Source organism: Leuciscus leuciscus (genome assembly GCF_965113295.1).
Source record: "Leuciscus leuciscus genome assembly, chromosome: 7".
In the NCBI taxonomy this organism is placed as follows: domain Eukaryota; kingdom Metazoa; phylum Chordata; class Actinopteri; order Cypriniformes; family Leuciscidae; genus Leuciscus; species Leuciscus leuciscus.
This window is the reverse complement of record NC_138731.1, coordinates 21,251,447-21,266,978: the sequence shown is the minus strand read 5'-3', so window position 1 is coordinate 21,266,978 and position 15,532 is coordinate 21,251,447. Positions and strand designations below refer to the sequence as shown.

At 38.7% G+C, this 15,532-nt stretch overlaps 1 protein-coding gene across 1 annotated transcript; it reads left to right on the top strand.

The window, feature by feature from the left end:
• Positions 1-1,092: 1,092 nt before the first annotated feature.
• LOC309502565 (serine/threonine-protein kinase pim-2-like) lies at positions 1,093-3,629 on the top strand (the record flags this gene model as incomplete). The annotated part of the gene is made up of 8 exons (XM_082174968.1): positions 1,093-1,282; positions 1,402-1,469; positions 1,622-1,793; positions 2,184-2,422; positions 2,576-2,626; positions 2,717-3,098; positions 3,289-3,465; positions 3,625-3,629. The coding sequence occupies 8 exons, from the start codon at positions 1,093-1,095 to the stop codon at positions 3,627-3,629; spliced, it is 1,284 nt and encodes a 427-aa protein (XP_082031094.1).
• Between the last annotated feature and the right edge of the window lie 11,903 nt (positions 3,630-15,532).

The following is a 15,532-nucleotide window of genomic DNA, read 5'->3' as shown; positions in this document are numbered from 1 at the left end:
AAGAAAGCTTGAGAGCAATGTTACATTTACCTCATAAAAGTCATTCAATAAACTCATTAGACAATTACATTAGACACTATATTACATATTCATTATATGTACATTTCTTTTTCTGTATATCTGAATAAATCTAACAATCTATAAGTTTTTATATTGACCATTTAAAACAAAAAGTTAGCATTATAACAATTATTATTAACTGTGTTCTTAAAGGATTTGCTATCCTGTGGCTCCCTCTGATGGACAACATTAGTACTCATCTCTGAATAGAATTGACATAAATGTCTGAAACTTTTTTTAACGATTACATTTTTTTATGGTCATTTTATTACTGATAATATAGCCACATCAAACTCAAATTCACTGATTCATGGTACCTTATTTCATGCTTTAACGGTTGAATTTTAAACTTCCATTTTGTAGCTAAGCAGTAATTATACATCATAATATAACTTGTTAAATGGTTATTTAATAATTACATTCAGTCCTGCATGAACAGATTCGGTTTGTTTGCAGATTCGATGTGCGCTCACGCGCTCTGCTCACGCACGCGACTTCGGGTGCGCGTGCGTGTATATGAGTGATTCGAATTTAAGTTGCTATGGCGACGGGGACGCGTCTTATGAATTCTGTCTGCACATGTCAACACTTTGATCGCTTTCTGCTGGTTGACACTAGACGAGGCGAATTCAGAGACTTTTGCTGACTATTTTCTGCGCTGATCTTGAGATTGTGAAGCTGTTCGGAGGATTTCAGAGAGGAGACTTTTGCTGACTACTTTCTACGCTGATCTTGAGATTTTGAAGCTGTTCGGAGGATTTCAGAGAGGATACTTTTATTCTAGAAGGAGATCGGATTACATATCCGCCAACGTTACATCGTTCATATTATTTCATATTTCATTATTTCATATTTCATATTACTTCATATTATTTCTGAGGACTCTTTCATTTGATTGTTCTTTTCTTGTTTTAGAGGGAGTTTGGAGTTTTATTTAATTAATTAATTAATTTTGGGGGGAGGGGTATTTCTGAGGAGCATTGTATTGTATTTTGTATTGTATTTGTATTGTTTTTTATTGCACTTTGAAGGATGCCAGGCCCACATGTTTCTGTGCCCACAGGTCCGGCTGACAGGGAGCAGAGCCCAGGTGATGGACGTCCGTCCACTTCCTCTCAACCCTCTCGCAGAGGTCCGGCACTGAAGAGACAGCTTGACCAGGTGCACGACTCCCATCAGAGCGCTGAAGATGAGATGCCAATGAGAAAGAGGACGAGGATGGGTAAGTCTGAGGGTCAAACAAATGACCATTGAATAATATCACTGGAGTGTCATTTATTACCATATTTGACCACACCATATTATATCAAAATATAATTTTTGAAGTTCTTCCTCCTGCAGATCAGCAGGTTCAAACCCCTCCAGCTCCAGGCCACCGCAGTCCAGCACTGTTCCGGAATTGGTTTGAGGTATTGGCCCTAATAAGCTACAAATGAATTTGAATATATATTAATATTTGGATGATTTTGACACCTTTTTGTGCATTTGTTTTAAATGTTTATTGTGATATGGAAATAAATCAGGGTCAAATCTCTTCTATGTGCTCTATGTATATCATCAGCCTATTAGCAGTGAGGAAAGTGCTAGTCAGGTGAGCCAGAATAGGTCTGTAGATCTGACCTCTCTTCTCTGGAGTTCTGGAGAGCATCTCTCTCTTCACTGGAGTGGCTTAGGTCAGGGTCAGATAGTGGAGGATCAGACCACTGCAACCGGTAGTGAGAGACACGCTGAGGGTAAATCCAATGACCAGTTGACAATGTGTAAATGCTCTGTTTATTAGTGCGCTCTGTAAAGTCTACATCATTTTCAGCTAGATATGAGTATCCATTAATGGAAACGTGTCATTCATGGGAACTTAATTAATTAAGGGAATTTTTCTGTTCCCATTGGATGAAGTGCCATTAATGACCATAATTATGTTACAAATTCACACCTATATCAAAATCCCAAAGTTTGATCAAAGTTATGATATTTTCCAGGACATGTCTTAAATATTTAAACAGAACTCTTTTTTTTTTAAGAATGCATGTAGTAACTGAAGAATCACCATAATATGACTATGCAGTGTTTAATATTTTTTGATTGCATTTAAACATGATATCCCTTGCTCTAAACCCCTCCAGCTCCAGTCCATCACAGTCCAGTCAGTCCAGCTCCAGGTCACAACAACAGCGTGGACGAGACAACCGAGGGTGAGTTTACGGCCATGACCTCAAACATTAAACTCACTGCTGTCCATGCAACTAAATTGAATCATCTTTTTGCAGACAACATCCTGAGCCGGTATGAGATGGGCAGAATGATTGGTGAGGGATCATACGGCTCTGTCTATGAAGGGAAACGCTTGGAGGATGGCCTTCAGGTATCGTCATTTTCTTACAATATTTAGTCAGCAAATTATTTTGTCTCACTACATCCATTTCAAGTCTTTTTGTGTATATTTTTCCACTACAGTATTTCCTGCATTTGACATGTTAGAAATGTAACAATGTTTTTTGTTTTTTTGGTTGATCAGGTGGCAGTGAAAATTGTCAAAAAGCCGCAGAACCTGGAATACATCAACATTGTAAGTAGCCTACACTCGCTATGTTGTTTTCAAATTAAAATATGTAAACATAATGACAACACCTTCATATAATAATGATCTTTCTTCCAGCCTGGACATCCCGCACCCTTCCCATTAGAGGTCGGCCTATTAATCCTGGCTAATGGGGGCCCCAAAGTGTCAGAGATCATTGAGTTGCTGGACTGGCAGGACCAGCCTGACCAATACATCATGGTCTTGGAGCGTCCCTCACCCTGTGAGGATCTGTGGCATTTTTCCCGAAGGCATCACGAAGACATCCTAGATGAGGACACAGCGCGGCGTATCATGGCACAGGCAACAACGGCGGCTCATATGTGCTGTCGGCGGGGAGTGTTTCACCGCGACGTTAAGCTGGAGAACCTGCTGATCAACACAGAAACGCTTGAGGTCCAGCTGATCGACTTCGGGTGCGGGGATCTCCTGCAGGAATCTGGCTATGAAAGATTCTCTGGTATGAATTATGAATCAAACCTGTAGTTTGGGACTTAAGTTCTAGTGACTAGTTCAATTGGTATCATATTAAACCATATCTCACATTTGAGGCAGCGTTTTTTAAAATGAAAAACACCAGATGTTTTTACCACATGCTATGGTATTTCATGCTATGGTTCTTACTCATCAGACAAATCTTTTTTCTGCAGGCACTCTATCCTACCGCCCACCTGAGCACTATACAGAGGGGAAGTACCACGGGAAACCAGCTACCGTGTGGTCTCTGGGAGTGCTCTTATTCCTGCTGGTGTGTGGACGCTTTCCAGGACCGAGAGACAAGCAAATGATTGAAGATGACATCTGGTCTGATCCTGGCTTGTCAAACGGTAAGATGGCGTTCATCACAACAAAGAAGACCAACTGTAATTTAAATCATACAAAACAAAGAAAGTACGAAAAAGTAACACCTGAGCCAAGTGGCTGTGTAGAAGATAGATATTGGATAATACAAGCATTTTTTCTGATTTTCTGACCGTACTTTATAGAATAGTCGAATCTTAAAGCTTAATTAAAGTTTAAGGTAATAATCTGATTCGCTTCTATCGTTCTGCACAGAATGCTGCCTCCTGATGCGATCCCTCCTGAAGGAAAGCCCAAGTCAACGGATTTATCTGAGGAAAATCCTTCGACATGACTGGTTTAAGGTAATGAGCCTAAGATCAGCTGCAAATGATTTTGAAGATTATATTCACTTTTCATTTGAAAGATTTTAAAAATGTTTTCTTCTAATTGTAATCTATGACTGTAACCTTTTTTGTTTGTTTGTTTCAGGTCACAGAAGAAGAGATGAAGAGCGACGTCAGAATTCCTCTCCTGTGATGGCGTGATAGAGTGGACGTGTAGAGGAGAGCTCCCGAGCAAAAACTGTTTTATTTATAAATCTACGCCTACAAAGTGACTATAACCTTTCACCGACGGTTTTCCTTTACTGAACTATCGTTTGGGATGTCAGACAAGAACAGAAAGGACAAGGTTTCGAACTAAAGTATTGAAGAGGGACGTACAACACGTGCCATGGCGGCTGAGCAACTAACGCTAGCCATGTTGGTGGCTGAACTTGAAAAGAACCGAAATAACATCACGGAAGGGCTGACAAAACTAAAGACGTCACTCTCGCCGATTCAAAATACACTGGAAGCTGTTAAACAACAAGTCGAGTTGTACGAAGTTCGCTTCAACGAGGCGGAGGACGTGCTTACAGACCACAGTGACCGGATCTCCACACTGGAATCATCCGTGGCGGAACTGAGGTCCTCCGTGCGGGACCTCACGAAAGAAAATAACGATTTGAGGGACATGTTGGATGGGTATGAAAATAGGCAAAGGCGTACGAATCTCAGGGTCCTCGGCGTCGCGGAGGACAGCGAGCGGGGGAAGTGTCCATTGAAGTTCATGTCTGAACTCTTGGTCAAAGTGTTGAATGACGACAGCTTGTCAAAAGCCCCGGAGCTGGAAAGATGTCACAGAGCGCCGATGCCTAAACCGAGCCCTGACGCAAACCCTCGGCCGTTCATCCTCTGCTTTCACCGCTTTCAGGAGAGAGAGCGCGTCCTGCAACTGGCTATACAAAAGCGTCAGCTCTTTTACGAGGGCAGGACAATCTTTATCTTCCCGGATTTGAGCGCTCGACTGGCGGCCAAGCGCAGTACCTACAAGAAGGTAAAATCACAGTTTTATGAGAAAGGGGTTAAGTTCAGCCTACGATACCCTGCAACGCTGGTGGTGTACTTTGAGGGATCCCGGCATTCATTCAGCTCTGCCGAGACTGCTGAAACTTTCGACAATCAACACTTCGGCTCAAACAAGGACTGAGTTGGCAATACCATATCGTTTTGATATCGACCACGGGGGGTCTTTCTTGGAATGACTTTAACCCAGGGAACTACACTCAGTTTGAAGGTGACGCTTAGACGTCGGTCTCTTGCCGCTCCTACGGGGACAGAGTGCAGATAACCGAACTCTGTAAGTGCTCGGTAAGCTACTTAGCTACTCACTAAGTGGGACGCCCCCTGCCAATGTGTTCTCATTTGTATTTTACCTTATTCCTCACTTTGAAGAGGCACTGTAAAGCGCAACATTATTTTGGTTTAATATTATTGCTAATTTTTTTATATATATTTTTTTTATATTATTCTACGTTCGTTCCCTTTTTTTTTTCTTTTTTTTAGGTATGTGTTTACATTATATTGCTCCCACCATATATTAATGGATTATATTGATTTTGGTGTTACATGTTAAGATTTAATGCTCGGATAGCTCTCCCAGGGAGAGTAGATAAGTCGAAGATAGTACCAAGGAAGTCAAGTGTTTATCACAAGGGGGTGGGGGGTTTGGGGTTCACACAGAATATTTTTATTCTTCATTTTATATCAGGATCACAATGTATTTTGATTAGAGGTTACCAGGATGACTAATTACATTGTACTGTCCCTCAATGTTAGAGGGTTAAATTTATGCATTTATGCCCCCACGATTTTTGACTCGTCCTATTTTCCTTGGCTGACCAAAGAGTTGCTGAGTCTCTCTAATTACTCACTTATTATAGGATCGGATATGAATACGTTCTTTGACTGCAATTTAGATAGGTCTAATCCATCCATTTTTAAAGGCTTTAAAGAACTTTGTCAAGGATATAAACTTGGTTGATATTTGGAGGCTTCAGAACCCACAGCCAGAGATTACACTTATTTCTCACCTCATCATAAGATGTTCTCAAGAATAGATTACATTTTATCCACACCAGACTTGATTCCAACAATAGATAAGATGGTTTTCTTACCTCGTATTATCTCTGACCATAATGCAATTATGACTTTATTCAATTTTGACTTTTTACAAGGTAAATCGTCCAGGTGGAGATTTAATACAACCCTGTTGAGAAATGAAAAATACCTTGCACAAGTTAAGCCCAAACTAGTGGAATTTATTAATATTAACAAAGACTCAGTTTGGTCATCAGCCCGTATTAATAATGCCAAACTAAAAACGTTGGTGATGTGGGAAAAGGCTGCAGAGGATGTAAAGAAGCTATTGTTTGAAGCTATTTGTACTGTACTGTATTTTATTTTATTTTTCTAAACTGTTTTAATTATTCTTATTTCTTTTAATTATTTTAATTTCTCCTATGTCAGCAGGGCATTTAGCCCGTAACTGTAAATGCCCACTCAGAAGGTGTAAAAGAAAGTGATAATGTGAAAGTGACGTGTATTAATGTGGGTTTGAAAGTAGAACAGTATTTAAATGACGATATTAAAGAACGTGTGAGTAATTGAGGGAGAAAAGAAAGTTAAAGGAAAGTTGATAGATGGAAGTCGTAAGAAGATTGAAGGTTAAAAGAAGGTTGAAAGATTGAAGTCTTAAGGGAATCCTTTGAAGGAAAGATCTATAATAATATTCTTTTTTTTATTTTTTAAAAGTACTGTATTTTATTTTTCTAAACTGTTTTAATTATTCTTATTTCTTTTCATTATTTTGTAAATTTCTTCTATGTAAAGCACTTTGAATTGCCAATGTGTATGAAATGTGCTATATAAAAAACTTGCCTTGCCTTGCCTATTGTTATGACTTTTTGTGTCTTTCATTTGTGGTAATTCGTTAGGTCCAATTTGTAATCCTGATCATGACTTTGGTCTAAGTTTTTTTTTTCGTAGCTAAGGAATGTGTGGTGTATATTGCTTATGTTTAATGCAATTACTGGAAGTAATGTAACTGCACAAGTTATTGTTGTTATTGTATCTTGGCAAAATTGAAAATAAAAAAAAAAGTGATTACAAAAAGAGTTCCTCTCCTGTGAAAGCTGCTTCTGCCACGGCCCTCTCCAAAGGATCTCCAGAGAACACCATCTTTGTATATTTTTGAATAATGGCTGTTATTGTTTATTAACTGTTATTGTATATAAATGTTATATGAATTTTATTGTAATAAAATAAATAATGTTGTATATGAACAATATTGGCGTACCTGATTTTGAGAAATGGTATGTGTGTTAGACCGCTTAACATTGTGATTGCTATCAGGATATGAGGAGACTTTCAACTAGCATAACACAATTATTTTTGTAATGTAGACAATCACCTATATTGCACCTCAGCATTTTCCAAACACTTTTATCTTTATATGGAAACAATTCTGTATTCTTCAGGAGGGGCAGGTCCTCTAACCACCTTATTTTGTATTTTTTATTTTTTAATGCCGATTTTTAATAATAAAATCTTCCAAATTCCCTCCTCTGGGGCTTATTTAAGCCCCACTTTCACTATCCTTTTCCAAAATCCAGCCCCCTCAGTTATGCTACCTAGTGACTAAACTGTCACCCATTCTCCTTTCCAATGACTACATTATACCACCAAACTCCGTAGGAGCATAAGAACCAAACATCTCTCTCCATACATTTTCTTTCTTTCAGTTCTTTTTTTCTTTTTCTTTCAATGGACAGAGTAAAAGATTTTTCACTCCCTAATCAAAAATTAAACATTGTTATATGTGTATACACTTGGTTCAGCATTGCCTGTTATTATCACAGTTATGTAGAGTATGTCAAACATAAAAATCCATTATTAAAAGTTTTTCTTGCGGTGTAGAGATCTTCTTTGAGCCAGACACTTTGCGAATCATAGAGGGTCACCCATGGGGAGGGGTTAGGCTAGCACACACACCCAGGGTTTGGCTCATCAATCATTCGTCCTCATTAGAGGTAGCCTATACTTGAATCAACATCCAATGTTTGTAAATATCAATTTAGTTTATAAGCCTAATCTTAATAATATATGATTTCGCTGCCCTCTAAATTAGTTTTCATCATCTTGATATTTCAGCATTTCCATTTTTTTAACTGTGGCTTTGACAACTAGTGATCTTAATATGGGAAGTACACAACAGAATAATAACCCCCTTTCAATATTGCAACTCCAAAAAACATTCCTAATTTAGCAAACCATGCTCATAATTCTCCAAACTTTAAATCAAGTCTTAAGCTTTTTTGACTCAATTGTATTCGCTAAATGTTCTTCCCTACACAGTATTATTTGGTAAAAGTGCAACACTGAACTCCAAACATGAGTCATTCTACTTCAGATAAAACATCACAATAAATCTCTGCTGATTATAGAAAATATAAATGATCCATTCTGCGTTTTTGTTTTGCGTGATCCATATTATTATTGATTCAAAATAGGGCTGGGTAAAAATAACTAATTCTCATTTTTATTCGCTTCTTATTTTTATGAAGGAATATCAATTCTTAAATTCGAAGAATCAAACTTTTAGTCAGTCATTTTAAGTTTATGAACGAGCAAAACATTGTAGTGCACCTTCTATCCAATAAATCACAATTTGCTTTTGTGCTTTGTTATAAAGTTTCAGATTTCAAATTGTCAATAATATTATCAAATTTAAACAATAAATACCATTTTGACATTTGTAATGTTGCATGTTGTAGTTAAGCGGTTCTTAACTGAATACCATTTCTTCCTTTTTACTAATTTCTAAATAAACTATCCTGAATAAACGAATCATGTCTCGTGTAATCACTCAAACTAAGAAAGCTTGAGAGCAATGTTACATTTACCTCATAAAAGTCATTCAATAAACTCATTAGACAATTACATTAGACACTATATTACATATTCATTATATGTACATTTCTTTTTCTGTATATCTGAATAAATCTAACAATCTATAAGTTTTTATATTGACCATTTAAAACAAAAAGTTAGCATTATAACAATTATTATTAACTGTGTTCTTAAAGGATTTGCTATCCTGTGGCTCCCTCTGATGGACAACATTAGTACTCATCTCTGAATCGAATTGACATAAATGTCTGAAACTTTTTTTAACGATTACATTTTTTTATGGTCATTTTATTACTGATAATATAGCCACATCAAACTCAAATTCACTGATTCATGGTACCTTATTTCATGCTTTAACGGTTGAATTTTAAACTTCCATTTTGTAGCTAAGCAGTAATTATACATCATAATATCACTTGTTAAATGGTTATTTAATAATTACATTCAGTCCTGCATGAACAGATTCGGTTTGTTTGCAGATTCGATGTGCGCTCACGCGCTCTGCTCACGCACGCGACTTCGGGTGCGCGTGCGTGTATATGAGTGATTCGAATTTAAGTTGCTATGGCGACGGGGACGCGTCTTATGAATTCTGTCTGCACATGTCAACACTTTGATCGCTTTCTGCTGGTTGACACTAAACGAGGCGAATTCAGAGACTTTTGCTGACTATTTTCTGCGCTGATCTTGAGATTGTGAAGCTGTTCGGAGGATTTCAGAGAGGAGACTTTTGCTGACTACTTTCTACGCTGATCTTGAGATTTTGAAGCTGTTCGGAGGATTTCAGAGAGGATACTTTTATTCTAGAAGGAGATCGGATTACATATCCGCCAACGTTACATCGTTCATATTATTTCATATTTCATTATTTCATATTTCATATTACTTCATATTATTTCTGAGGACTCTTTCATTTGATTGTTCTTTTCTTGTTTTAGAGGGAGTTTGGAGTTTTATTTAATTAATTAATTAATTTTGGGGGGAGGGGTATTTCTGAGGAGCATTGTATTGTATTTTGTATTGTATTTGTATTGTTTTTTATTGCACTTTGAAGGATGCCAGGCCCACATGTTTCTGTGCCCACAGGTCCGGCTGACAGGGAGCAGAGCCCAGGTGATGGACGTCCGTCCACTTCCTCTCAACCCTCTCGCAGAGGTCCGGCACTGAAGAGACAGCTTGACCAGGTGCACGACTCCCATCAGAGCGCTGAAGATGAGATGCCAATGAGAAAGAGGACGAGGATGGGTAAGTCTGAGGGTCAAACAAATGACCATTGAATAATATCACTGGAGTGTCATTTATTACCATATTTGACCACACCATATTATATCAAAATATAATTTTTGAAGTTCTTCCTCCTGCAGATCAGCAGGTTCAAACCCCTCCAGCTCCAGGCCACCGCAGTCCAGCACTGTTCCGGAATTGGTTTGAGGTATTGGCCCTAATAAGCTACAAATGAATTTGAATATATATTAATATTTGGATGATTTTGACACCTTTTTGTGCATTTGTTTTAAATGTTTATTGTGATATGGAAAGAAATCAGGGTCAAATCTCTTCTATGTGCTCTATGTATATCATCAGCCTATTAGCAGTGAGGAAAGTGCTAGTCAGGTGAGCCAGAATAGGTCTGTAGATCTGACCTCTCTTCTCTGGAGTTCTGGAGAGCATCTCTCTCTTCACTGGAGTGGCTTAGGTCAGGGTCAGATAGTGGAGGATCAGACCACTGCAACCGGTAGTGAGAGACACGCTGAGGGTAAATCCAATGACCAGTTGACAATGTGTAAATGCTCTGTTTATTAGTGCGCTCTGTAAAGTCTACATCATTTTCAGCTAGATATGAGTATCCATTAATGGAAACGTGTCATTCATGGGAACTTAATTAATTAAGGGAATTTTTCTGTTCCCATTGGATGAAGTGCCATTAATGACCATAATTATGTTACAAATTCACACCTATATCAAAATCCCAAAGTTTGATCAAAGTTATGATATTTTCCAGGACATGTCTTAAATATTTAAACAGAACTCTTTTTTTTTTAAGAATGCATGTAGTAACTGAAGAATCACCATAATATGACTATGCAGTGTTTAATATTTTTTGATTGCATTTAAACATGATATCCCTTGCTCTAAACCCCTCCAGCTCCAGTCCATCACAGTCCAGTCAGTCCAGCTCCAGGTCACAACAACAGCGTGGACGAGACAACCGAGGGTGAGTTTACGGCCATGACCTCAAACATTAAACTCACTGCTGTCCATGCAACTAAATTGAATCATCTTTTTGCAGACAACATCCTGAGCCGGTATGAGATGGGCAGAATGATTGGTGAGGGATCATACGGCTCTGTCTATGAAGGGAAACGCTTGGAGGATGGCCTTCAGGTATCGTCATTTTCTTACAATATTTAGTCAGCAAATTATTTTGTCTCACTACATCCATTTCAAGTCTTTTTGTGTATATTTTTCCACTACAGTATTTCCTGCATTTGACATGTTAGAAATGTAACAATGTTTTTTGTTTTTTTGGTTGATCAGGTGGCAGTGAAAATTGTCAAAAAGCCGCAGAACCTGGAATACATCAACATTGTAAGTAGCCTACACTCGCTATGTTGTTTTCAAATTAAAATATGTAAACATAATGACAACACCTTCATATAATAATGATCTTTCTTCCAGCCTGGACATTCCGCACCCTTCCCATTAGAGGTCGGCCTATTAATCCTGGCTAATGGGGGCCCCAAAGTGTCAGAGATCATTGAGTTGCTGGACTGGCAGGACCAGCCTGACCAATACATCATGGTCTTGGAGCGTCCCTCACCCTGTGAGGATCTGTGGCATTTTTCCCGAAGGCATCACGAAGACATCCTAGATGAGGACACAGCGCGGCGTATCATGGCACAGGCAACAACGGCGGCTCATATGTGCTGTCGGCGGGGAGTGTTTCACCGCGACGTTAAGCTGGAGAACCTGCTCATCAACACAGAAACGCTTGAGGTCAAGCTGATCGACTTCGGGTGCGGGGATCTCCTGCAGGAAGCTGGCTATGAAAGATTCTCTGGTATGAATTATGAATCAAACCTGTAGTTTGGGACTTAAGTTCTAGTGACTAGTTCAATTGGTATCATATTAAACCATATCTCACATTTGAGGCAGCGTTTTTTTAAATGAAAAACACCAGATGTTTTTACCACATGCTATGGTATTTCATGCTATGGTTCTTACTCATCAGACAAATCTTTTTTCTGCAGGCACTCTATCCTACCGCCCACCTGAGCACTATACAGAGGGGAAGTACCACGGGAAACCAGCTACCGTGTGGTCTCTGGGAGTGCTCTTATTCCTGCTGGTGTGTGGACGCTTTCCAGGACCGAGAGACAAGCAAATGATTGAAGATGACATCTGGTCTGATCCTGGCTTGTCAAACGGTAAGATGGCGTTCATCACAACAAAGAAGACCAACTGTAATTTAAATCATACAAAACAAAGAAAGTACGAAAAAGTAACACCTGAGCCAAGTGGCTGTGTAGAAGATAGATATTGGATAATACAAGCATTTTTTCTGATTTTCTGACCGTACTTTATAGAATAGTCGAATCTTAAAGCTTAATTAAAGTTTAAGGTAATAATCTGACTCGCTTCTATCGTTCTGCACAGATTGCTGCCTCCTGATGCGATCCCTCCTCAAGAAAAGCCCAAGTCAACGGATTTATCTGAGGAAAATCCTTCGACATGACTGGTTTAAGGTAATGAGCCTAAGATCAGCTGCAAATGATTTTGAAGATTATATTCACTTTTCATTTGAAAGATTTTAAAAATGTTTTCTTCTAATTGTAATCTATGACTGTAACCTTTTTTGTTTGTTTGTTTCAGGTCACAGAAGAAGAGATGAAGAGCGACGTCAGAATTCCTCTCCTGTGATGGCGTGATAGAGCGGACGTGTAGAGGAGAGCTCCCGAGCAAAAACTGTTTTATTTATAAATCTACGCCTACAAAGTGACTATAACCTTTCACCGACGGTTTTCCTTTACTGAACTATCGTTTGGGATGTCAGACAAGAACAGAAAGGACAAGGTTTCGAACTAAAGTATTGAAGAGGGACGTACAACACGTGCCATGGCGGCTGAGCAACTAACGCTAGCCATGTTGGTGGCTGAACTTGAAAAGAACCGAAATAACATCACGGAAGGGCTGACAAAACTAAAGACGTCACTCTCGCCGATTCAAAATACACTGGAAGCTGTTAAACAACAAGTCGAGTTGTACGAAGTTCGCTTCAACGAGGCGGAGGACGTGCTTACAGACCACAGTGACCGGATCTCCACACTGGAATCATCCGTGGCGGAACTGAGGTCCTCCGTGCGGGACCTCACGAAAGAAAATAACGATTTGAGGGACATGTTGGATGGGTATGAAAATAGGCAAAGGCGTACGAATCTCAGGGTCCTCGGCGTCGCGGAGGACAGCGAGCGGGGGAAGTGTCCATTGAAGTTCATGTCTGAACTCTTGGTCAAAGTGTTGAATGACGACAGCTTGTCAAAAGCCCCGGAGCTGGAAAGATGTCACAGAGCGCCGATGCCTAAACCGAGCCCTGACGCAAACCCTCGGCCGTTCATCCTCTGCTTTCACCGCTTTCAGGAGAGAGAGCGCGTCCTGCAACTGGCTATACAAAAGCGTCAGCTCTTTTACGAGGGCAGGACAATCTTTATCTTCCCGGATTTGAGCGCTCGACTGGCGGCCAAGCGCAGTACCTACAAGAAGGTAAAATCACAGTTTTATGAGAAAGGGGTTAAGTTCAGCCTACGATACCCTGCAACGCTGGTGGTGTACTTTGAGGGATCCCGGCATTCATTCAGCTCTGCCGAGACTGCTGAAACTTTTGACAATCAACACTTCGGCTCAAACAAGGACTGAGTTGGCAATGACAGGACGGGAGGTAAACCAGTATCTACAAATTACAGGGATGATATCGACCACGGGGGGTCTTTCTTGGAATGACTTTAACCCAGGGAACTACACTCAGTTTGAAGGTGACGCTTAGACGTCGGTCTCTTGCCGCTCCTACGGGGACAGAGTGCAGATAACCGAACTCTGTAAGTGCTCGGTAAGCTACTTAGCTACTCACTAAGTGGGACGCCCCCTGCCAATGTGTTCTCATTTGTATTTTACCTTATTCCTCACTTTGAAGAGGCACTGTAAAGCGCAACATTATTTTGGTTTAATATTATTGCAAATTTTTTTATATATATTTTTTTTATATTATTCTACGTCCGTTCCCTTTTTTTTTTCTTTTTTTTAGGTATGTGTTTACATTATATTGCTCCCACCATATATTAATGGATTATATTGATTTTGGTGTTACATGTTAAGATTTAATGCTCGGATAGCTCTCCCAGGGAGAGTAAATAAGTCGAAGATAGTACCAAGGAAGTCAAGTGTTTATCACAAGGGGGTGGGGGGTTTGGGGTTCACACAGAATATTTTTATTCTTCATTTTATATCAGGATCACAATGTATTTTGATTAGAGGTTACCAGGATGACTAATTACATTGTACTGTCCCTCAATGTTAGAGGGTTAAATTTATGCATTTATGCCCCCACGATTTTTGACTCGTCCTATTTTCCTTGGCTGACCAAAGAGTTGCTGAGTCTCTCTAATTACTCACTTATTATAGGATCGGATATGAATACGTTCTTTGACTGCAATTTAGATAGGTCTAATCCATCCATTTTTAAAGGCTTTAAAGAACTTTGTCAAGGATATAAACTTGGTTGATATTTGGAGGCTTCAGAACCCACAGCCAGAGATTACACTTATTTCTCACCTCATCATAAGATGTTCTCAAGAATAGATTACATTTTATCCACACCAGACTTGATTCCAACAATAGATAAGATGGTTTTCTTACCTCGTATTATCTCTGACCATAATGCAATTATGACTTTATTCAATTTTGACTTTTTACAAGGTAAATCGTCCAGGTGGAGATTTAATACAACCCTGTTGAGAAATGAAAAATACCTTGCACAAGTTAAGCCCAAACTAGTGGAATTTATTAATATTAACAAAGACTCAGTTTGGTCATCAGCCCGTATTAATAATGCCAAACTAAAAACGTTGGTGATGTGGGAAAAGGCTGCAGAGGATGTAAAGAAGCTATTGTTTGAAGCTATTTGTACTGTACTGTATTTTATTTTATTTTTCTAAACTGTTTTAATTATTCTTATTTCTTTTAATTATTTTAATTTCTCCTATGTCAGCAGGGCATTTAGCCCGTAACTGTAAATGCCCACTCAGAAGGTGTAAAAGAAAGTGATAATGTGAAAGTGACGTGTATTAATGTGGGTTTGAAAGTAGAACAGTATTTAAATGACGATATTAAAGAACGTGTGAGTAATTGAGGGAGAAAAGAAAGTTAAAGGAAAGTTGATAGATGGAAGTCGTAAGAAGATTGAAGGTTAAAAGAAGGTTGAAAGATTGAAGTCTTAAGGGAATCCTTTGAAGGAAAGATCTATAATAATATTCTTTTTTTTATTTTTTAAAAGTACTGTATTTTATTTTTCTAAACTGTTTTAATTATTCTTATTTCTTTTCATTATTTTTTTTATTTCTTCTATGTAAAGCACTTTGAATTGCCATTGTGTATGAAATGTGCTATATAAATAAACTTGCCTTGCCTTGCCTATTGTTATGACTTTTTGTGTCTTTCATTTGTGGTAATTCGTTAGGTCCAATTTGTAATCCTGATCATGACTTTGGTCTAAGTTTTTTTTTTCGTAGCTAAGGAATGTGTGGTGTATATTGCTTATGTTTAATGC